This window comes from Strix aluco, chromosome 2 (genome assembly GCF_031877795.1).
Source record: "Strix aluco isolate bStrAlu1 chromosome 2, bStrAlu1.hap1, whole genome shotgun sequence".
In the NCBI taxonomy this organism is placed as follows: domain Eukaryota; kingdom Metazoa; phylum Chordata; class Aves; order Strigiformes; family Strigidae; genus Strix; species Strix aluco.
The window spans coordinates 39,081,707-39,106,360 of record NC_133932.1 but is presented as its reverse complement, the minus strand read 5'-3'; the positions used below and the strand labels follow the sequence as shown (position 1 = coordinate 39,106,360).

The following is a 24,654-nucleotide window of genomic DNA, read 5'->3' as shown; positions in this document are numbered from 1 at the left end:
CCATACCCTGCAGGCAGGTGTGTCATATAAGGAGTAGAGCACAGGTCTCACCTGCCTCTCCTTATCCGTCTCTGCCTCCATCCCCAGGCAGGCAGTGTGCCATCATCATACCCCGGTCTCACAGGGTGTCTTCGGAGCAGCAGGCATTTTCCCTTCCTGCATGAACCTGGAGCACCACTGTCACTCCCACCCATCCTTATCCTCACCTGGGCTTTTGATTTGCTCCAACCGGCCTCCATGCCTGGGCCACCAACCTCCATTTATGCAGTATAGTTGCATACACATGGCCCCATGTCGTGCTTGCATTTCTTCTCACGTAGAGAGAAGGGATCAGTCCCAAGGCTGGGGCAACTCAAAAGGCTGAAAGCAGATAGACTGAAACCTGGGACACAGACTGCAAAAGCTGTCTCAAAAGGCAGCATTTCAGAGGTGAGGGATAATGGTAGCATGGACCATAACAAGTACAGCTGCTACCAGGTATTAAAACAGAGCCAGGTCCCTATCCAGAGGCTGTATTTCTAGCAGAAGGTCGACCCAGAAACACACACCAATGTCTGCACAACCCTGGTACTGCACACCCCCAAGCCCTGGTCAGAGTTGGGACCATCTCTCACATGGGGGTTTGAGTCTGGGGCAACAGCTTCTCAGATGACACCTGTCCTATGGCTTGAAATTGCTAGATGAAATCAGAGCAAGTCACACCAAAACTGACAGCTTTTATAGAGAGGAAAGCCCCATGGGAACACTGTGAGGTGGGAGCTGACTTCTCTGCAAGCATTGAGCTCGAACCTCCTGGGACTGGCCAGAGATGGGCCATGCCCAGGGCCAGGTCCTTGCCCCGTGCCACCCTCATTGTTCTGCTGTCCCCATTTCCCCCTCCATTTTTGCCTGGACAGGTTCGTTGGTGAGGAAACAGGGTGGCCAAAGGGGCTGTTTTTCACCAACAGAAGGTTGGGCTTGCCCCTGCTGCTGGGGCTGAGCCGAGCCTGAGGAAGCAGGCAGTGTGGTGAGAGACCCTTGCTGGTTGCTGTTAGCACGGCTGAGTGCAAGGCAGAGATGTTGCTCTCTCCCTCATCACCTTGTTCCTTCCCTATGTGCTGATTTTCTTGTATCATAGGGCCTTTTCTCAGCTAGACCTCTAACTCACAGCCCTCCCTGAAGACCACAGAAGAGCTTTGCCACTGCCTTCAGGGCTCAGTGCAAAATCATCCCTCACCACAACTGCCCCTCTCAGCTGACAGCAAGTGTGTGACAGGGTGAGATACGGAGGAGTAACCAAGCCACAGTCTTCTCAGTGCTGCAGTGACATCCTGCTGCCCCGGAGCAAGAAGAGACACTTGGGGTTTTTACCTTTTCCCAGGGCTGCATTCATAGCCACCCATCTCAGGTGCTTGAGCTGCAACCAGTGATGCAGTCATATGTCCTTCCTTGCATTGCTTGCTAGCTAAAGAGCTCCTGTCTTCACTCTGGGGCATTTAATTTTCACTTTAAAATTACAGTGCTGTCAGAAAAGTAAGAGCTCAAGCAACTTCACCAAAGCCGGAAAGTCAAAATGAAACATTTCAGGTGCAAGATCAAGATATGAAATCTCCACACCCACAGATAATGGTGCTTGTCAGACACCTCTCAACCCTAAAGCCTGAATGTTGGAGGGGCTCTACCACATGTCCTGATGGCTAATGGCATGAATGCAGAGATATGTCAAGAAGGAGCAGGGAGATGAAGAGTGAAAATGAAAATGTTTTTAGTCATGCTAAGAGGGAAAGAGAAACTTCCATTTTTTCCTTTCATTGAAAGAAACACTTGTGCTTTCCCAGAGGTAGTTATCTGAGAAGATAACTAGAAAAAAAAAAATTAGAAAGGAAAACAGACTGTGGAAAGGCATGTTCCTGTTTGTGTATAAATTTTTAGGGCTACATTCCCTTAATTAAACAAATCACCAAGAGAACTACAGACACCTTTTGGGCGACCCATCTGGTAGGTGTGTCACCATTTATACAATTTGGCATGGAACAGCACAAAGCAAAGCTGTTGTCCTGCAAGTGCCATCTCAGGAAGTGTTCAGCAGTTAGAGTTGCTCACATCACAGTTTTGTCACTAATACAGTAACAAAGGGTGTCTTTCTTTGTCCCAGCAATAGTAAATCAATCAGTTCAGTTTTCTTTAAAAAGGAATCATTTAGTCTCTTTTGCAATATGGATCACTCAGGAATTACTGAATGGGGAGCTGTTGTGATAGAAAATGGAACACCTTTGTAGAAGAGGTAAATAAATAGTCAGTGTGGTATTTGCTCTTGCGGAACTGACGGAGTAAACAGGAAACCCAGTCGCTTTAAGTAGAGCTGGTCTCTTTGGGTAGGAGATGGCTTTTTTTCAGTCCCAGTTTCTCTGCTTCTCTGAAAATATCCAAGTGTATGAAAAAAAGCAATTCTTACTGGATGTATTTTGGTCTTGGAAAATGCAACATTGTCTACTTTAGTGCCTTTAGCAGTGGAATTTATAATCAGGTAGTTTGGTATTTATTAAATGTTGGTACTCTCAGAAAAGTTTAAAAGGTACTTTCTTCACCACCAGAAGAGTTACTTCTCACTTGCACGTCAGTTCCCAGGTTCCTTCTTCTCAGACACTGAAATAAAAACAAAATTCAGGCCCCAAACTTGGAAGTGTCTTTCTGTGCTTTGGCAACTCAGAGAGGGTACTTCCCAATCTCTGTAAGTCTTCTGGATGAATCACTGGACTGTGGTGAACCATAACCTGTCTTTGGCTCATTTTTGACAACTGCAAAGGCAGAGCCATCCTTCTAATCTTCCACGATACCGTTTCTCCAGTTAAATGCTGCATTTGCTCCATGAGTTAACGTCTTCACTGGTGGGTTGACCATCTGCCATTTGTTCTCCTCTTTCAGCTCTTCACAGAAACACATGCCCAGTGAAGGGATCTAGGAAAGAAGTTACCAACAGAGTTACTAGCAGGGTCATTGCTTTGGCATAAAAGAGGAGGCTTTGCTACAGAAGAGAGCAGACCCTGAGACTGTTCTGGGAGGAGAGACGAGGACATTTTGTCACTTCTGAAATGAACTAAAAACAGACTGGAGACCTGTGGGGTGAAAGCTGAACTTGTGTCATCATCCCACATTCAGACTTGGGTTTGATGATCAAAATATATTCAGTCCTTCTTATGCATTGACTGAATTCTCTGGTTGGTCATACAAAGGCAGATGGTAAGGAAAATTGGAGTGAAGAATTCTGCCACTGGTGATAATACACAAATAAAGTAAACAAAAAGCCTTGGCGACCAAGTCTCAAGCACAGGCCCCACTTGTGAAGCTGTCAAGAAAACCCTTCTCCACTTCATTCTGTAGCTGAGCACCAAAGTTAAGAACTTACAGTGTCTCGAAAAACACACAGCTTCTTAAAGAGTGACTCACGGAATGTAGCTGCAGGTTACACTCACAACACCATGGGGAGGAGAGGGAAGGCTCTTAGCCCTGTTTATAAAGGAAGGAGTCTAGGTCCAGATGGAGAGGTTTCCAAATGTGCCTTTTGTCTGTAGGTGTTACCTGGCATTGACTTTCCAGGAGAGTTGGATGAAAATCTCCAAAGACTTAGCTGCTAGTCACATACTGTTCACCGGGAGAAAATCCTCTTGACCTCCAGTACTTTGCTAAAACTACATGAGATTCCCTTTGTAATGAGAAAGCTGATGTAATTGGTATTGGCATGCAGTTACACACATGTCTCACCACGTAAGCAAACTCCTTATTGAACATATAATAAAACAAAAAGAAAGCTTCCTGCTGAAAAAAAATCTTCTTACCTTTCGTACCACCTGGGCAAAGTCGCTGCTGTCTCTGGCAGGGAGCCCTATCAGAGGTCGGGTGAAAGATGCCAAGGAAGAGCCATGGCCCACAATGAGGATGACACCTGATGCACCAGAAAAAGCAAATAAAAGTAGTAAAGGAGCTGCAGCACTGTCAGGTTACCCATCAGCAGATAGGTATGATGCTTTTTTGGGGCTGTTCATCTTTGCAGACCTTTATGATAATGTGGGAGGGTATTGTGCTGATCAGAAAGTCTGGTGTGTTGTAGGCATGCCAGTTAGTGAGAGAAAGTATTTGCTAGGAAAAGAGAAAAAAAAGCTTTCCAGAAAACTGTATTGTCTTATGCTGAGCTATATCTCAATGTAGAAAGACCCAGCAAAGAGTATACTCTTGTGATTTAGTACTCCACTGTCTTCTGTTTAATTTTTCTTTTTCATTTTTATCTCATAAATTGCATGTATTTTCATTTAGTGTAGCCCAGGACAAGGACTAAGAGTCTACCTTGAGCTCTGTGCAATACCAACAACTCATGTTAAATGTGTTTCTGTTGGCAAATCTCTGCCAGTTCCTGCTACTGAAAGTGTCTGACAGAATATAAAAAGATCTGAAACCTTTACCTTTGCTGGGGCAAGCATTGATGATCTTTTTTATAACCGCAGAGCTTCTGCTTACATAGTCTTCATAACTTTCCGATGGTACCAGAGAAGAGAGTGGGAAGTTACCCCTGACAATAAAATCACAAATATATATTAATCTAGATGAATACTGGGATAATGTTAACACTATTGAATGGCTGTACCGGAGAAAAGGCACTTGGTTAGAAGGATATAGGTTTATCTGCTGACTTGGCTAACATACAGCTACCTCAGCTTGCATGAAGCATTAGCTTCCTCCCCAGTAATTTCCATTAAATCTTATGGCTAAATCTCATAGCTCATAAAACACCAGATGCAGGGAAAATAATGCTTTAATAAAACTTGTAGTTTACAGTGGAGATTATTTAAAGTAGGATTCATGTCGAAAAAAAGCTTAAGGTTTGAGCAATTCTGTCAGCAAGGATCACTTCCCAGCTATGGACTGCAGACTTGCAGAGCCGCCCATCTCTAGCAATGCTGAGTGAGTTCAAACCAAGGCAAGCCAGTGATGATGTGAATGCTTTCAAGATTTGGTGCTTCAGTGTTAGTCTCCTTAATAAACAAAGCAAATCAAAATCAACAACAAACGAGGCATATCTGCATTAGCTGGACAAATGGATAGTGAAGACTTTCACTCTTAGAGTTAAAAAAAAAGTGTTTCCAGAGACATTAATCACAATGCACCACTCCTAAGTATCTGAGCACTTCTACTGAGACCAGGCATTCTTCTTTTATATACCGGGCCTCTTCAGGCACTGAATAAATATTTTCCCAAAAAAGTAAGAGCCAGACCTTCAAACGGCTGCAAATCAGGGGAGCCCCACAGGACTGGTAGGGCTTGGGTTGATGGACACCATGCACCCTTCACGGACCCGTTCCAAGGCTCCGCAGGAGCTTCCAGGACACCAGCTCTGTCCAGCCCCAGGAGGCAGCAAGGAAGAGCCTGCAGGGCCCTGTTGTGCAGTGGCCAGCAGTGCTAAGGGTAGGCAGTGGGAACACCACATTCTGGATGTTGGGAGGCCCTGACAGCCTTCCCAGAGCAAGATAGGCAGCAGGACCACAGTCATTTGCTGCCTCTCAATGGGCTGCTGTCTTTAATATCTACCCACTTAGCTGATGCCTGATTCAGGGCTTCTTGGCAACAAAATAAAAAGTCCCCAAACTCACTTCCAGTTTTTCATGTCATCTTCTCTATCTGTCTTCTCCAGGAATGGGAAGGCTTTACTGCTGCAGCTGGCAGTTAGCCATGTGTTGTGATAAATACAGGGTGTTAACTTTTTTTTCTACAAACAACTGCCCCCCTCACCCCAATTTGATTGTCTCCTTATTCAGTGAATAGGAAAGAGTGAAATTAGATTAATATATTGTAGTAAGTTATGGTATCACAGTGTACTGTCACAGGTGAGTCCTCAGTACATTATGTCAGCACAAATGGCAGAAGTAGTGAAAGGCTCATGCTGGATTGTTAATCATAGCTAATATTAATGCTGGCTAGATTGGACAAGTCTCGACTGGGGTATTCAAAACCAGTCTGCCTTTGTCAGAGCTGCAATTTTTTTAAATGTGCTGTCCTGTTGGCACCTCAGTCCCTTCAGTATTAACCCTGTTATCCACCTACCACTATTAACCAGCTATCTTGCAGCAGAACTGAGCATCCCCAGCACTGGTCCGGGTGGTTTCCAGGCGAAATAGCAACAGGAGTGCTCAGCCTAGGCTAAGGTCTCAGTGGTAGTGCTGTCTCCAGCTGTGAGTGTTACAGGGCAAGTGAGATGAGGACCAACAAATGAAAATCCAGAGAGGAGCAGTGAACAGGGGTCCAGAAAGCACAGGCTGTGAGGGAGGATGGAAAGAGTTCAGCTCAGATGAAAGGCTGAAGAAGGACATGATAACAGTCTGCAAAATGCTGTTGTGAAGAGGAAAGGAAGGGTCTGTCCTCCATGCAAAGGATGAAAAGGGAAGAAATAAGCAGATTACACTGAGACTGACAGTCTTTAACAGCAGGAACAGCAAAGGCAGAGTTTATCCTGCTTTGGGACAGGGAGCACCTGCCAACCTTCTGCTGCTGTGAGAACGTGAGAGAAGAGAGAGGCAGAGTTAATCTCACCCAACCTTAGCTGCCTACAACTCAAGTGTCTGGCTAGGTCAATGGAGACAAGTCCCTTCAGAGAGCAATTCATGCTATCTTAAGTGTCTAACATAGGCTAAGATGGAAAATCTCTGTCTTGGGAGCCCCCTTCTTTCCACCAACAAGAAGGATGCTAACTAATCATCGCAGCCAAGGCACCCAGCTCTTAGATATCTGCCCTTGGATGCAGTGAACCTCAAGGTGATTTCATCTCAGCACACAAAGCATGGGCAGCAAATGTTTCAGCACCACTCACATTGTCTCTTAGTGGCACTGGAAACAGGAGAATTTGGGTCAGGTCCACTGCTAACAGGGAATGCTGAGGGACTTAACCCAGTTGAAGATTGTCATTTGCAGTGGGTGAATATAGTAAAACCATCCCCTGGGACCTGAGGATTTTGAACCCCACATGTGATGGGAAGAAACTGGCATCGCATGTGTAAGTTTATAACTCATCTGCCCTATTTTTGCCCGGACCTGAGTGAGCTGTGAGGGGTCTGACCTCTGCAGTTAGTATTGCTTCAGAGCTTCCCCTCTGAACATCCCACTGCTCTGCATTTGCACACTTTCTTTTGAGACAAGTGATTTTGTACCAAAAAAGCTAGGAAAAACAGTCTGTTGGTGATAGAACATACCAGAAAGCACTATGATCCAAGAAAATGAAGGATTTTATTCCTTCATGCAGTTTCAAACGAAGACACTTTCTTGGCTGTAAGAAATGCATTAAGACATGAGAAGTTTCCTTTCCTCCCTTCTTGTATATGTGGGAAACCCCACAGACACTCACTTTTATTAGCTGAGTAATTTCCTGGATCTGGCTGTGCACTGCGAACACAGAGCAGCCTGGTTTGTGAGTGAGATGAGGAGCTAGATTGAATTGGAGGCTTATCATTTCCTGCCCTGCTGTGGTTTGCAAGCACTCAGAAAAGGCATCACCCCACCCCAAGCTGTGTGGGCCCCAAAAAGTCCTTGCTGAACACAGTATTAATCTTTGAGCAACTCAAAACCAAACGATGCCCCTCCCCAACCAAATTTGGCACAAACGCAATTAGTGAAACACTGTTATCCTGCCTGTCCCCAAAACCAGGACAGTTGGCTCGTGTAGGGCTCACGTCTCTCTCCCCAGACCCCAGACCCTGCATGGCTCTGCCCCAGGGTGCATGGGGGTGACCCCTTGCTTTCTCTTGCTCTTGTGGCTGTTGCCTCAGTGACATAAACCAGTGACATTTCAGGCATGGAGCTGTGCTCCCTGCCACCTCCCAGCCTGTGCTCACCCTCTGCCATGGGGCAGACTTCTTGCTGCTGCCCTGCAGACCCTCAGTAAAGGGCTTGATAACCTTTTCTAGGGTCACATTTCTTTGTCACTGAAAACCAGAATGTTATTTACCTGACAGGTTATTCTTCACATTTGTAAAGTATGCTTCACATAAGCCAAAGTTAAAAACAAGCCTAATTGTACCTGACACTAATGCCTGTAATACAGCTATGCTTGTGCATGACGAACCATGGGCCTGAGCCAGCATAGCTGAAGGCGACACCAAAGCAGTGCTGGTCCCATACAAGTGTCAGATGTTTGTGCCTGTGCTGGTGCACCCACGTGCTACGTACACACACATTGCCAAGGGTGCATGTGTGCCTCTGTGTCAGAGCAGCAAAGTTGACTTTTGCCACAAGACAGCTGACAGCATAACTTATTTTGGGAACAGATCATGCAGACTTGAATTTGATCAGAATCACCCAGTTTTTGCAATGTTCATAATGGGTTATGACATATAAAAAGACAAGGAGGTATCTCGGGGCGGGGGGGGGGGGGGGGGGGGGGCGGGGAACTTCAACAGCTAGATGCAGAGCAATTACCTGTAACTTGTATCTATTTTGTAAGATGCCTCTGCTAGTTCTGTCACAGTCATGAAGTTGGGAATTACTTTGCTTGCTTCCCACTTGGTCCATTCAAACAGTCCTGGTTCCACTCTGATTTTGACTTTTTGATCTAATTTAAGCCCTGCAAGAACAAGAAGTATTTCTTAAGATGAGAAAGGTACACTCAAAGTGTTACATTCAGGCTATACATTCTGCCTTCTTTGCTGTAGTACTTTCATTAATGAAAATGAATTACTTATTGTCAAGCAAAAGAGGATTGTGTTGATTAAATGAAGCCACCATTATATTCTTGTCTGACTAATGTTGAGGCACTACAAATTATTACATTACTATTTTTATTATTATCATCATCATTATCATTATTATTTATGGAGCTCTCTTGTGATGATCTGCAAGGTACAGAAGAGGATAGAAGATCTCAGTAATGTTGCAATCTGAATAAACTTTAGACAGGAACTGGTTTACCATTTTTATATAGCATTTTGCTCAGTGGTCCTCGGTGGGGCAATAAATTGTCCTACAGTGTTAGAAATGGAATTGTCCTGTCAAAAGACACATTATTTTGTTGATTATTCTCAAGAGAGGTTACTAAGTGGCACTAGTTCCCAGAAGAAATGCACTCCCATCGTAATTCTGACGTAAACATGGTAATAAACTGTGAACCTCTGGGAAGGGACAGGAGAGGAAAAAAGAAGGGTTAATGGGATCATACTCTGCAGACTGTACACGTGTCAGCAGGTTTATTACTGTCTGTATTACCAGCTAAACAAAACCACCTTTTCTTTCCTGCTTAAATATAACCACAAATAACCACAAAGTCATACATCTTCTTAATTGCTCATCTCAGAGACTTCACAGAAGTTTGACGAAGACATTTTCACCATGGCAAAAGCACCTGGCCGGTTTTGCTGCCTTACCCTGCAGCAGGTGTTGAGCTGTCTGTATGCAGCGGAGTGCGGGTGACGAGTACACGTAGCTGACTGTCACCTCCTGGTCCAGCAGAGCTTCCCCTGGACAGGAACAGCAAAGTGAGTCGCTCTTATACAAATCGCAGTAGATGAGAAACTACTGCAAAATACTTTCTGCAAAAACCAGCTTGGAGCTTTTCTGTTTCATTGATGAGGGTTAGATGAATTGACAGCCCATTTCTATTCTTTTTTTTCACACTGTCGGCTGACGCAGCTCACTAGAAAGCTCATTCCAGTTGCAACAGCAAATTTAAAGGGAGCGTTGGAAAGATAATTACAGAAGAGTTACTCCAAATCTGCAAACAGCAGTTAGGCATTTGGCTGTCTCCATGTAAGTGAATCACCAGAGACATTTGCATCAGACTTGCATAGTCACAGTCAGGCATGCTTGCTCAGGGAGCAGAAACAACTTCATCTGGTGAGTGAATTTTGTTGACCAACCCATACTGCCCAGCTGCCAGATACTTGTGGTAAGGTGACCACACTCTGCTGACTGTGAACCTGCTTCCCATGTCCAGTCCCTTCACTCCTCACTGCTCATTCAGTGACAACTGCATAAGACATTAGTCCCTTGCAGACAAGCAGCGGGGCACAGGTAGTGTTGCAGCTTTTTTCTTTTAACTTTCTTTGATAGGAAGTGACAGAATGGGTCTCAAAGATGAACAACCAGCCCCACTCTCTATTTTACTATTTAATAACATCTTGCAGTGGCTGCCTATAGAGAAGGGGTACCACGATGAGTACTGCTAGGAAGTTTTTCTACTGCAAAGCCAGTATGAGTTTTTGCAGATGATGAAAGCCTGCTTCCCAAACCCCTACATTTGCAGTAGAATATTATCCAGCTTACCTATGAGCCTTGACTGGAAAATACCACAGCAAGATAAAGGAGGATCATATTCAAAATGCTTCATGCTGTCTTTCCGCTTCGGCAGGGTGGAAGGGAAGTTCAGATCTGCTCGGTAGTATCTTCCTGAAACAAGGTGGGACATTTTGCTGCAGCACGAGGGAGGCAGCAGCTGAATGTACAGGCATTTCACTATAATGGCTTTGTTTCTTCTGAATGGTTTGATGACTGGTTCTGAAAACTCAGCCCAGAGTGACATGTCTACCGACAAATGAAACAGGTCAAGGCCTGTTCTCTGGCCACGATGGCAAGTGATGAAGCAGAGCACCTGCCCAAGGAGCTAGTCTCTCTTCCCTCCACCTACAAACACCCACACTGTCTGTTCACTGGGGACCGACTAGTTCTCTCCCCAAACCTCGCCTGGAAACCATGTGAGAGAGGGGGAGCTGCCTTCAGCCGAGACCACGCCAAGGAGACAGCTAATAACTAAGGAGTTTGGGGGATCATGGAGCAGTGCCTGAACTCATATGCCTACAGAATTATTTCAGTACTACAGACATAGTCAGTGCCTCACTGATGAAAAAACCTGGTGACTACTATTACCTTAAAGAGATCACATTTTAAGATCACAACACTGGCTTGTGAAATCAAGTCCTAACAAAATAGCACCTCTCCTGCAAGCTCTGAAGAAGCAGATTGGGGGCAGGGGGAGGAGAGAGAGGACAGGAAATCATGAGAATTCAGCTTTGTGGGGCTCAAATGAAACAAAAATACACTTCATATCGTTGTTATTTTACCATTGCCAAAATGACAAAACCCAACATTTCCACTGAAGAAAAATGAAACCAATGAATTGATTATGCAGTCAGAAGGTACCACCGTCATTACCTAGTGTGAATTTCTCACCCTTAATATAGGAGATCTCCAGCATGACAATGGAGACTTTTAGCATAAAGCTCTCTCTTCTGAACTCCCATCTTCTTCTTCTCCTCCTTTCTCTTGACACATATTTCCCTGTTCTGGGTCAGTACTCTTCACCCCAAAACATTATTTTTTTTTTTGAGAGAGAGAGGGCCAAGAAATTCAGCTTTTCATTTAGGTCAGTGCTGACATCTCATTTCCACCATGGTTTGTTCTTGCTCTTGTTCCCCAGGTTTGACTAGTGACATGACTCTGATCAACAGACCATGATTCTGACTCAAGCACGGAAAGGTGGAAGAGTCTGAGAGTTACCACCTTGTGTAGTGAGCAGTAGAGATTTTATGTTTTGTGCATCCATCAGTGAGACACACATCCATCAGTATCACAAGAGCTTTGCTTGTTCTGCAGAGTTTATTCACATAAACATGAAGGACTTTAGGACATTATGAACTGATTACCTGCAGGTCAAAGCAATGCTGTGTCTGACTTGCCAATGTTACTCACTTGTTTGTGTCAATGTTTACATTTACTTGTAGGAGACTATATCTCTTGTACCCATAACTGGAGTTAATTTCTCAGATTTGCTTTTGATTTTCTTTTGATTTGCTCAGATCCTCCCATTATCTTACTCACCATCTGCAGTCAAGCACTGTTGAAGCCAAGATTTGCCAAAGACCTGATCAATTCTTTCCCCATGGCGCATCACCAGCACACCTCTTCGCAGGGTGACATTCTGAGACAGATGTACAAAAAGGGTTTTTCATTACAATAATATACATAAACTGCATGAAAACTCTGCATTCCTGGATGCTGCCTGATGGAGGAAGGAGAAGCAGACCTGTCCTGGGAGGTTAGATAAAAGGCACAGAGGGGGAGAGAAAGGAGCTGCTATAATAGATGCCTATCTTTAGGACAATAGCAAGCCTGACTGGCTCTCAACTGAAGGCAAATGAAGGAGATCACTGACCTTCATGGGCTACAGATTAGGTTTTAACTCTGTATTTACACTAGTGAAAGGCAGTGCTGATAACAGATCTTTTAATTCCAGTGTGGGAAGGAATTATAATTTTAATACATATCATATGGCTGATATAAACAACAGAGGGAAACTAGCTAAGATTTAAGTGGTAATGCTTTTTTCTACACCAGGACTAACACCAAGATTGTCCTTCTTTTCCTAATGAAAACACCACTTTTACATTTTCATAACTGTGTGTCCAAGTCAACAGTGAACTCAGATCTCCTCCAAGGCCACTTTTTAACTCAGACTGCATGGAATTACAAGTAAGTTCTAAGTAGTTTGGGGTTAGTATACAATGCACGTTAAATACAGATGAGAAGATAAGGAAGAACAGGTCAAAGACTTTAAAGCTTTTTCAACAGTAACCCATCGCAGTGTTACTGTTGTAGCACTGAGGTTAGCGATGTGTATCTTCAGCAGCAGAGAAGGGAATTCTTAAGAAGTGGTATGAGATTGATATTCATGTATTCTGCTAAACACTATTGGATTTCTGCCATGAAACACAAATCAGCCACCACAGAGTGTAAAACTAAGGTTTTGTGGTCTTGCTCTTCTGCTTGGAAGGAACCCAGAGGCCGGGGAAACTCTAGACTGAAGACATGCACATCTGCAAAATGTGTTTCTCAGGTCAAGCGGTAGCTCTGCCACAGGTCTGAGCTAGATAAGAGAAGCCAAGAGCAATCAAGAGCCAGTGAAAAGATGTGTGACTTGTGCAGAATTTTCTGTCTTACAGTCATACACACAGTGACATAGGAGGCCCCAGGATGGAAGTTCCCTCAAGGTGCCCTCAGGTTTCTCTGATGTTAACACAGATGAACCTGGGTTTATTCCCCAGCACAGCAAGAAGAGAGGCCGTGTGGCCAGCAAGCCCTAAGGGGTTTCTGCAGCACATCAGTGTGCCAGAAAGAACCATCTTGGCATCCCTGACAGTCAGAGCCAATAAGGCAGTGCAAGTGCAAATGTGCTGTAGGTGAAAAAAGAGTCCTTATTTGTTTTGCTCTTCCTACCAGAAAACCAGTGGAAAACCTGGAAAAAAATTGATACATGATGATTTTGAATCTAGAACAAAAATCTGATCCCATCAGTGCTGCTAACCTTTCCAGCTAGTTGTTCTCTTGCTGCAGTTCTATGCAGTTATTTGCATTAGCTATGTATCTAAACATACAAAAGAAGATGAAACATTTAAGTGTGCTAAGATCTAGGACCATGTAAACCACCAGAGTGACATCTGTAGAATCAGGACATAAAAGTAACAATGAATAATGAGCCTAATTCTGTTCTAATTACTCTGCTACAAACCCATATGAAAGTCAGGGGAAGCTGTGCCTGCATCTCATTTGTCAGGCTTGTCACCATACCTCTGCACATATTGCCCTGTAAGGCTGTGAACAGAGAAACCTGAGCAGAGAAGTCATATATTGTGCTATTATGACAGAAATGAGAAGAGTTTTATGAAAGAAGGCAAGACTAATATACATCATAGACTTTACAAAATATTTATGATATATTACACCATACAGCATGATCATATGAGTGTGTGTATATATATCTATATATGCATTGCACCATATCATGAAAATTTGAGGGAGAAAAAGATACTATTAAATTTATTAAATGCTTTTAATTAATAATATACCTTGCACAAGCATATGGCATAGATAAGAAATGGAAAAAAGCCAGTTACCTGAAGAGAAAGTACATTGGTTATGCTCCTTGACATACTAGGATTATGGACTTCTCCATTCAGCTTTACACTAGGTTCATTTTCAGTTTGGGTGAAGAATCTTGAAGCTGTTACAAAAACATATTCCCTGCAGAAAAAACAGAAGCAATACACACACAAACTTATGGGCAAACATGCAAATAGAAGGGATTTTTAAGTCATGATTTTGTCTATGGGCATGTGCAAGTCAGGATTCATGTTCCATTCAATATTTTTTGCACACTTGCAAACCACTTCATCACTTCGCTCTTGATTTAGAATATGCCCAGTAAAAATTAGGTTAAAATATTATGAACTGATGGCATATATTGGGTGCAACATTGCTGAAGTGTGACCTTCAAGCAGGAAATACTACCTGGTTGCCTCCTCTCTGTCTCTGAGGACTCAGCAAGAAGTGCACCTACACCTCCCTACAGCTCTAATCTAGAAGTACCATCCGCCTCTCTATCAGCTGCAGAGCAAAGTGCAGGAAGCCAGACAGATGCCTGCTGATACAGGGTAAATCAACAAGATGAGGGTGGGCCTAAGGTGGTGGAGTAACCTTCGTGTGGTTTCATTTCAAGTAAACTTTGCAAGCTCTTGAAATGAGAAAAAAGAGAAAGCAGTGAGCTGAGCTGAAGACTCAGCCTGCCTGGCAGAACGTGGTCTTTCAAAATTCATTTGGATATTCAGGTTGTTGAAGAGCAAAGAGGGGTCATTCTTTGAGCAGCTGATATAATGAACTCTGGATGTCTCTGGGTGTGTGTCCTATCTCTTTTCTTTCAGAAGTCTCATCATCCCACCCAGACTCCCAGGACCACCTTCTCCTATGCCCACGCCACCTCCAGCTCCCACCTGGCAGCCCACAGCTCATGGCGAGGAGGAAATCTGCCACAGCTCCCCAGCAGCAATAGCGACTGACATAAAGAAACACCCATGAAACCCCAACTTACCTGTGCTTAACCCATGTGTCTGACTCATTGGCCCTCTCAGTGTAGTTTTCGGGAAGAAAACCTCTGCAGCCGGTCCGATGGGAGGTCCCGATCACCCAGCCTTCACTCACATCAGACTGCTGCGTTGGGTCAACGTAGATGAAGTCCCCAGTGTTGATCATGAGCTCATCAATGTTCTGGGGCTTGTACTGGAAGAGGGCCCTCAGTGTCTGGGGGGAACACAGAGCAGGGTCAGGCTGCTGCCCAGAGCACGTTTCTACATGTACCACAGCGGTTCAGGGGATGCTTGTTCGACTCGCTACTGGACATACTGACAGGTACTATTTTCCACTTTACAACGTGCTCTTTAATGACACTTCGGCAGAGAAAAAGGAAGACACTACTGCATTTGCAGTATGTGTAAAAATAGGCACTTGGTTTTCATAAAAGTACTTTTTTCCCAAACTAGTACAGACTTATTTGAAAGCAAATATAACAAAAGCATTATCAGTTATTTTTGTGATTACTTGCAGCTCTCTTGAGTGTGACCAAAATCCAATATGAGACTTATGACAAAGCAATGTACTGATCTGACTAAAAAATATTGATCATTCCATAATTTAAATTTGGAAATGAGAACTGGAAAAATGTGAACTAGTTTTAACTAAGAATCTGTTAAGCAGAAAATCATCAGCGAGAACTGGGCCTTGCTCACTGATATTTAATCTGTGCAGTTTCCATCATGTCTGGAACAATTGAGAAAACTAATTTTGCTGAATGGAATTTTACAGCAAAGCTGTGACTGACAAATCCTGGCAAATATTCAAGAGTCATCATTTTCTGTCTCTTTTATTTTCTCATGCCATGGTAAGATTATTTTTTTCTGCTGGAGTTTGGAATTAGACCTTGCTGACATGCAGGTCAAGCATAAAGGTATCTTCTACTGATTCATGAGTACAAATTTTCAACCAAAAGAGATACTTGAAATAACCATGCTTTTTGAAACACTGTACTGTGCATGCACTGATTTTCTTAATGAAAAAAAAGGCAAGATGACTGTAGCAAAGCATCCAACTGCGGGTTTAGGAAATTAAGCAAATCTGATGACAGTACCTGGTAATGCACAAAACGCATGTCCCGTGAGTAGAGAGCAGCTACCCACTGGCAGGTCTCCCCTGGGTTAATACATTTGGCCAATTGTTCCAAAGTCTTTTGATGGTGAGGATAAAACTTGTGAGCCAAGGTAAGGTGGAGCTGCTTTAGGCAGGGCTTCACATGGCAATCTATGAATGAAACAATCATGTCACAACATAGAAGCAAAGGTCATTTAAAGCTCTTCCTGTTTTATCCTTACATGCTTTGCATGATGCAGAAAATATCACAGTAATTTGTAGTAGAATAGATCATAGTTTTGCTGAATAATGGTTTTGCAGAATGTCATGGGTTTAATCACACCAAAATAATTCACAAATCTGGACTGGATTTTCTCCCTGGTTTCAGCTGGGAGAAAAAAATGAACAGGACTTGAATTCCTTTCCCAGTCTGAGATCTATTGATCTCATTTTTCCCAGATGAAGCTATGCTGGGTCTGTGTCCTGTCAGTCTCCACTGGTGATGCAGTTTCCCTTGGATGTCACTGGAGTGGGAATTAGAACCTATTTCTCAGGGATGATGTCACCAAGGGAATGGAGGTCTGGGAATAGGGAGTATTATATCCTTGCCCATCTTGGATATCCCAATCAATGGCCTATCAAGTTACACAGCCAACCGTTTCAGCTTCTAGACAAAAGTACTGTGTCTTCAAAGTCTAAAACATGCTCCCCTACCCCCGTTGTTTTCAAATCTGTAAGAAGAAAGGGTGCTTGTTGGCAGTAAAATATGAGTTAAGTTCCCCTGGAAGACAGAGGAGATGTTTTCTGTACCATGACTAAGCATTTGTGCTATGACCACCCATTTTCCCTCTGATGTTGGTCCTACCTGCCAGGGCTGAAGCCTCTGACGAGAATGCCAGAGCAAACTCTTTGAGTATATTTGCGTGGCTGTCACCAATGAAGAAGCCAAGGTAGCTGGTGGATGTGTGTAGTGATAGGGAAATGGATGGCGGAAAGCACTGTGAGAACCTGTCACCGACTCTCTTTAAGGTGTCATACAATAATTCCACTTTCTGGTCTTCACACTGAAAGAAAACAGAGGAGGAGCAGGCTTTACCCACTGGCTCAACAGCCGCTGTTGTAGCCTGTCTTATACAGTAGTACCAGAAAACAGTGTGGGCATTAGACTTCCCGAGAAAGACAACACACCTACGAACTTGCCTGAAATTCCTGGTATTAAAATCAGTAATATTGGGCTGTTTGACCAGCACAGTATCCTCGTGCTAGAATAGGAGATGAAGCCTTCTACCAGGAGGTGTATCTAGCCTGGGTAAGAAAGAACCAAAAGATTTTACCATCTGAGAGGTGTGCAGTAACCTGTCTGAAATGAGCCAGAGATCATGATTTCCCTCTTCAATTCTAAGTAACAATTTGTGTTATTGTCATCCCAAAACCCTTAGCTGAAAACACTCTTGCTAAAACTTCAAGATCTCAGATGCTGAGCAACATACCTAGCAAAATTCGTAAGACATCTTTGTCATTATGATCCTTAATGCTCTAATCACGGCAAATTAGAGGATTGTACAGAGCCAGCTTCTACAAAAAAGTGGCAATTAAGCAATTTAAGAAGTGAAGAGACAAAGACTGAATTTGTCCCATCCAGCCAAAGACAGGGACATTAACAATGCTCCATTTCTGGGCTACTTTATTCTCCTCCACAGAGCTATTTGCTCCATTTAGCCTTTACACTGCATCAAGCTGCTGAAGAGTAGGAGCACAAGAGAATAAAGGAGCTCCTCCTGCTTAGACTGTCTTTCTCTTTCGAGCATTTCTCAGGTCACAGGGAGGAGAGATGCACCAAGGGGGCACTGGGCAGACTGGGCTGTGGCAGGACAGGGGCAGGTGGGATCCTGCACCAGGGCAGGTGCCATGTAGCAGGCTCCTCTGGGGCCAACGAGTCCAGGAGCTGTAAAAGACGTGGGGAGCCAGGAAACAGGAGAGGGCCGGATCAGGAGAAGGAGGTGGGAGCCAGGTCAGTGAGTCTTGCTTTCTGCCTGTGAAGTGCCCAGGTCAGCTCTTGATGGCAGCCGAGGAGCAGCAGCACCAGAAGGTGCATTTATCCCTAGAAATATGCTACCTGAAATGGGACTGGGATATGCAAGGCGAGGGTTGCAATTCAGTTGTCTTTTCCAGGGGCAGGCCTTTAAACTTGACACCTTTCAAGAGCATGGCATTCATTATTAATTAATGATTTTTGTTCTGCATAATTGTGATTAATGGCCATGGGGTACTATTCAATATTTTGTTACAAAATACTCTTATTTTCACTGTCTATACTTAGTGTAATGGTTTAGTATAAAAGTATGATTAACAGCATAACTTTTGTCCAGCTACTCTAGCTCATGTCTGTTTCAGCACATCTCAGCTGCAACTGATGTTCATGTGCCACACCATCAAATTGCAAAAACTGGATTCCAGGTGGCTCCAGATTTTTCCAGACCACTGACTCTTTGCTGGTCTTTGCTGATACTGGCATATTCACCTATGTGGGAGAAGCAGCTCTGCTGGAAAGTTCTCTAGAGGGTTACCCAGCATTCAGAAGGCCACCAAAGTTGTCTACATCCTATGATAACACTGTGGCCGCTGCACAGCTGGCTGAAGACAGCCACTGCTGCCCTGGCCAGGAAGGTTTAACATCAATGCTGTAAAGGGCACGGTCTCTGAAGCCTGCTGATAGCTGCATGTGGGGAGCAGTGCTTCCCGCTGACAGGTCTATGTGCAGCCTGAACTGCACAGGGTTGCTCTAGACGGATGCTAGGCATGTGTCACTCAGCTACCCTGAAGCATCTCACACTGGCCCCAGCATCCAATTTTTAGGTGTGCTGAGGTCTAAGGTGGGTAGCTAAAGTGGGTGGTGGGAAGAAAGCCCCCGGTGCCTACACAGGGGCTGAACACTCAAATATTAAACAAGCAGGCCTGGACATAAGTCAGTTTGATCACCAAGAAGTTCTGGTGTAAGACAATGGCAGGTGCCTCAGTTTCACCAGTAGTTGATATTTGACCCTTGCACATCTTTTGTTCCTTACCGTGAAGAAATCACAGAGTGTGATGTGTGGAAAAATCTCATGGGCTCTGTTTTTCCCGCACTGGTGCTTGCTCGCTTTCCAAAACTCTTGCAGGTGGTTACGCAAACGGCCAGTGGGACACAAGTAAAGAGCATACTCTTGAGGGATTGGGTCATCCAAAGAGGGATCATTGCAGTGGGAGTGCAACCTGAAATCAAGAGCATATCACAAAGAGCAAGTGTTTGCACCGCTTACTCTTGTTTCCTGTGGTTGAAGGCATCCATAGTAGAGACCAGAAAAAGGAAATACAAGGTTGCTATTTTCTTACAAATGAAAAGCTAAAATAAGAGGTCCTTACAGATTTTCTCTCTGAAGTACTAACTAATGGAGAATGGGGGGTTTTTCTGCTTATTTTTTGTGTACTTTACATTTTATTACGTGCCTTCACTTCCTTCAATGTCTGAAAATGAAAGGCAACAAAAAATTTTTTTAGTGTTTTTTGGGTTATTTTTACCCCTTTTTCATGACTCAAAACAGAGGAATGGAGGAGGAAAAAGAAGCAATGTGTAGAAAATGTTAAAGAAAGACAAAATGAAAACTAACTGAAGATTACAAAAAAGTCAGAAAGGGCTAGACTTTTTATTCAGCTGTAATAAAAGAAAACAAGACAAACCAGAAAATGCACAAGCAAAGATCAGTAACTTGTATCCCATGTGATGATATCCTTCACCTTCTTCTTCACATGTTGTATGTTTGGCTTTGCAGCTGTTGGATAGGGAGTGATTGTTGTAAAGCGTGGTAACATCCCTGACAAAAAATTGTTTGGGAAGAACATGCTATTCTCAAATGTGTCCTCAGGCTTTTCACACACACACACAAAAAAAGCAATCAAATCAAGGGGAAAAGAAAAGCACAACAAAACCCAGAGAAAGTGCAAGGAAAGACTGGATTTAATTTGAAGGTGGATTAAAGCAAAAAAATCAATTATCAACATATGAATAACATATGAATACTCTGTGGGAGTCTTGTTACAGAGGAAAAAACTTAGTAGGGATCACAACTAACAAGTGATTTTGACTCTAATGACACCTCCCTCTGAACATCAGCCTTTCAACTTATTTTATAATGAGCCTTTCTCAAAGGAAGAAGAGGGACTGTTTGCCTTCAGCCATTGCCATTTGAGCACATGCTATTACTGCACACATTTGTAACAGCAGTCACAGATTTACAGATATTTTCCTTGTTTCCTTCCTCTTTCCTTTGGGACAGAGAGTCCAGATTCCCCCTGGGGGCCCTGTGCCCATTGCCCACAGGTGCACACCACGAGGTATGGGCACCGTGCTGAGGCAGGAAGGACACCTACCCCGCAGGTGCCTCTGAGCACCTTCCTGGACGTGCCCCTGTGCGTGCCCGGAATCCTGGCTCAGAGCCCAGGAGCCCCTTGCAGAGGCAGTGAGCAGATCTTGGCAGCCATGGTCATAAATAAGCAGGAGGCTTAAAACTGAGGAGAAGTGTCTGCCCAGAGCAGCCGGTCCCATGAATTGACTAATGTCACTGTGGTACAAGTAGCTGCTTCTGCCAAAGACTGTCTTTTCCTCCCCAGCTTTTTTGATTTACCCTGGACCTTCTGCAAATAACTTTGCTTCCCAGAATAAGTACAAATACAATTATTACTTTCTCGTTCATTTTTCTTTCTTTCTAAAATGAAAAAAAAAAACCCAACTCAGATGCAGGGCTTTTTATGGCAGCTAACTTCAACTTCAGTGACAGAATTAGCACATGAACAAGGATTTTTAGCCAGGTTTAACGCAGAAACACTCCTTAGAAATCACAGGTACTTACCATTTTGCAGCATCTTCTATTGTCTTTTGTCCAGTAGCAGCCAAGGCTTTTTGCCTAGAAAAAGTGGATTCATCAGAATAACAGAAAGAAAACTCCTAGAAAGTAAAGAATAAACATGCTGTGGTCACCGAGTCTATTTTCCTGCAAAGACAGGACCTTTAATAACTAGGTTATTCCTGTCAACTATTAACATTCTGTAGCCCTCCAGATAGTTTCTTCCACTGCAGGTCTTTAATTCCTTGAAGATTGGTAACCTGTCTTCCCTACAGAATGTTCTCTTTTGTGTTCTAGAGGTGTTTCCTTAACAGCCCTCCTGAATATATGGATTTCCTTAGGGTTGAGTAAACCATCCATCCATGCACTGTAAGAGCAGGGTTGCTTAGTTCATAGGATAATGTTCTGGTTCAAGATGCCCAAGCATGTACATATAAACAAAACAAAACATACTTATTTTAGGGTTTGAAAATATTGGATTGAGCATCTCCCATAGGCCAGCAGTGAGCTAGATCTAAGTCACCAGTTCAGACCAAGATGAGGGACAATATCTCACATTTCTCTCTGTTAAAGTAACGGTCATACTCTGGGATTGGATTTGATTCACATTTCTTTTCTCACTAGAGCTTTCAAAATGCCAACTATGTGCTTCACATGAACAAGTCTTTGTGACTAAATGTTAGGTGATGGGTGAAGGATTACAGTGTTTAAGTAACACAGGCATCCATGAACGCCATTTCCAGCTGTGTAATCCACCTACAAACTTATCAGAAGAGAAATGAAGGGGAATTAGAGACAGTGGATATGGAGGAAAACCTGCTAAATTACTTGGCATCTGGTCATCTCTTCCCTTCTCTCTTGAGGTCATTCTTTCTTTTCACTGGGTCCTGAGGGCATTGATTCATTTAGCCTCCTCACATTTTTATCATCCATCCATCCATCCATCCATCCATCCATCCATCCATCCATCCATCTCTGTGACACCTGAGCATGCACCAGCAGTGCAATGAGTGCATTAAGCTGCAGAACTCAGGTTCATCCTTGGTGCTTCCTCCTAACCTTCTGTCCTCCCTCTAGTGCAAAAACCACACATGGGCTTGTTAAAAATATTTAAATAAACTTATGTGTATGTGCAACCATGTCTGGGTCTTTAGTGGGCGCTTAAAATGGATGAGCATTAATGTGAGCCTTTCCACTCAAGCTTTACCTTCTACCTTTCTTCTCTGTAAAGTAAATCAATTACCATGGCCAAATCAACACAAAACCATGAGCTAGCTGGTCTAAACTAGCCTGTGTCTTCTGTGAATGAATACCACCCATTTTCTTTCCACACCCCTGCTGGGTCCCCCTTCTCCATCACATCAAACATGAACAACCTGTGTTTTTGTTGTTCTCCCCATGCAGCCCTTCCTACCATATCCTGTTGAAATGTCAGCACCTGCTGCTGCTTGGTCAGTGATGCCAGACTTTGTCAACCACTTGTTACACCTCAAAGTGAGTGTTTTACTGCCTCATGCCATACTGCTCCTCCCACTTGGGGAGAAGTTCTGTGCAAACCACCCTGAAGCCAAATGGAGTTTGACTTCAGCTTTTATCATAGAGCCTGCAAAATTGTAAAAGTAGTAAGACAAGCGAGACCTGAGACCATAGACTGTCAGGCTGCTCAGAACTATTTCCTTGCTCCCTTACGCTCCTCTCTGTGTCTGTTCCCACCTTTTCTCTCATCATATACTTTGGCTGTAGGATTCTTTCCAGCAGGGTTTGTAAAGCCCTTCACATCAGGAGATCATTAGGCTGTGGCTAGACATTTTATGCTTCCAAGATGAGCAGTGAAGACTGAAAGATAATGCATAGAATGAACTCTGTATATACCAATTTCTCTTAGAGAGTAGGACCAAACCATTGAAAATCTGTATTAAAAATAGTGTCTTTACAGTGAGAATAAACTGGTTCTTCCCTAAAGCAGAAACTGCTGACACAGTTCAGTTCTGTGTAAGCACAAGGGGACGCCCATTTTCTTGATCTGATGTGAGGCTTGATCCTCACGCATTTAGTTTTTGTTCTTTGGTGAAATGTTGCTTTGGCATGCTGGTTCTACAATATGAAAGATCTTGTAATATTTCCACCCAGCCTCATTTTTCTCAGTCCAGGACATCTCAAAAGAACAACTTTTCAGTACTTTCATTTACGGTTCAATCCAAGAACTACAGAGACAGCTAAAAGATTTTATAAAATCGTAATCAAAACTCTGAAGGTCTTAAAGTCAATAAAAGCAAATAAATTAAAAAATAAATTGCTTTTGGACATTTTGTCATTTTATGTCAATTTGCATAGTATTTCTGCCGCTGCTTCTTGCTTTTGACCTGAGAAGCACAAAGCCATCTCAGTAACAGAAGGAAGTGTTTCAAAAGGGATTTGAAGAACATCGCATACAGGACAAAAAATTAGAAAACTAGCTACTACTTTGGGGTGACAAAACTTATAGTATTACCAGAGAAATGATGAGCCAGGTTTTCAGCTGCACAGCTAAAATTCCACTGTGCATAACTGGGAACAAGGGACCCACAGTTCCCTTGTAAGCTGTGCTCACCGTGTCTAAAGTTGATCCACTAAACACAGCTGTTCCTAAAAAAGCAACACAGCACTTACAAATGGAGCCTTTTCAACTTGCTTAATTTTCAGTGAAAAAGGGAGAGATATTGCTCTCCTTTATAAAATATTTTTATGAGGAGTTATTTGACATTTAAATAAAATATGTTTGTTTCGAACAGCTTGAACTAAAGTGTCCATACTTGCCCTTCCGAAGTTGGAAAATCCTCCCCCAAACTTCCCTGTCCAACCAGAGCGATGTTTGGAGGAGGAGTGACCATCACGTTTCTTTTTTATTAATTTGGTTAGCTGCCACCAGTTAATCTCTCATCCATTGGGGTTGCCAAGAATAGTGCCTCATTCTTTACTATTACATTTTCCAGGTAGGACATGCTTTTGGAACAAGATCCTGATTCAAGACAGGAAGAAAAATTGACAGACTTATGTGGCATCTTGTTCAGGAAAGCTTACTCTTTTAAAACAGATTCCAGTGACAAAATCCAGCACGAGGTCTTTGTCAGGCTTGAAAAAAACTTTGGATAAAAGTTACATCCACATTTAACTGCCTTATAATAACAGTAATAAGCAGAAAAAATGAAAGAGGATACATCCCAAGAGCAAACTATGAACTTCAACTTCTTAACTCATTGTGAAGCCTCTCAACTTGAAGATGTGGAAGGGCATGTGTCTTCAGATATACACACTATTTATAAAAATTGATATAGAGCAGGTTGTTTTTGCAATATGAGCAATATACTACAAGAAATTCAAAGCAAGACAGGTCTGATCCCTGTACAGGGACATCACTCCCAGGAAGCAGCACACTCTCTTCATGAAAAAAGCAAGCTGCCTGCTGTCAGGATCTTATGAGAAATACCTCTTGTATCTTAAATACTGTCCAAAGGCAGCTGAACACATTACTCACGCGATATGAGCTGGGAATCCTTTGGCGAGGAGAGACTCGAGCAGTACAGAGCTGCTTTTGCTCCTGTGCTTGTTGGACACCTTTGCATACAGCTGTGTCTCAGCCACCGCCATCTCCTCCGTTCTTCACTGACCGTGTGCTGAGTGCTGACAGAAACTGGGAGGTGGGAGGAGGGTGCGAGGGAGGGAGGGAGGGAGTAAGAAAATGAGAGAGAGAAAAAGAGGCAGCTAAAATAAAAAAACCCTCAAACCTCCTGTGATCTTTTCTGACAAAAGCTGACATCCTGTTTTCGTAACATCT

General features: G+C 43.3%; 1 protein-coding gene across 1 annotated transcript; it reads right to left on the bottom strand.

Annotated features, from left to right (window-relative positions):
• Positions 1 to 1,956: 1,956 nt before the first annotated feature.
• UBASH3A (ubiquitin associated and SH3 domain containing A) lies at positions 1,957 to 24,509 on the bottom strand. The gene is made up of 14 exons (XM_074814433.1): positions 24,355 to 24,509; positions 20,847 to 20,900; positions 19,026 to 19,212; positions 16,826 to 17,024; positions 15,962 to 16,131; positions 14,870 to 15,078; positions 13,899 to 14,025; positions 11,827 to 11,926; positions 10,276 to 10,398; positions 9,378 to 9,470; positions 8,437 to 8,581; positions 4,437 to 4,543; positions 3,816 to 3,922; positions 1,957 to 2,937 (listed from the first exon to the last, which is right to left on the bottom strand). Exons 1-14 carry the CDS (start codon positions 24,465 to 24,467, stop codon positions 2,800 to 2,802), a joined length of 1,872 nt encoding a protein of 623 aa, XP_074670534.1. The 5' UTR covers positions 24,468 to 24,509; the 3' UTR covers positions 1,957 to 2,799.
• Between the last annotated feature and the right edge of the window lie 145 nt (positions 24,510 to 24,654).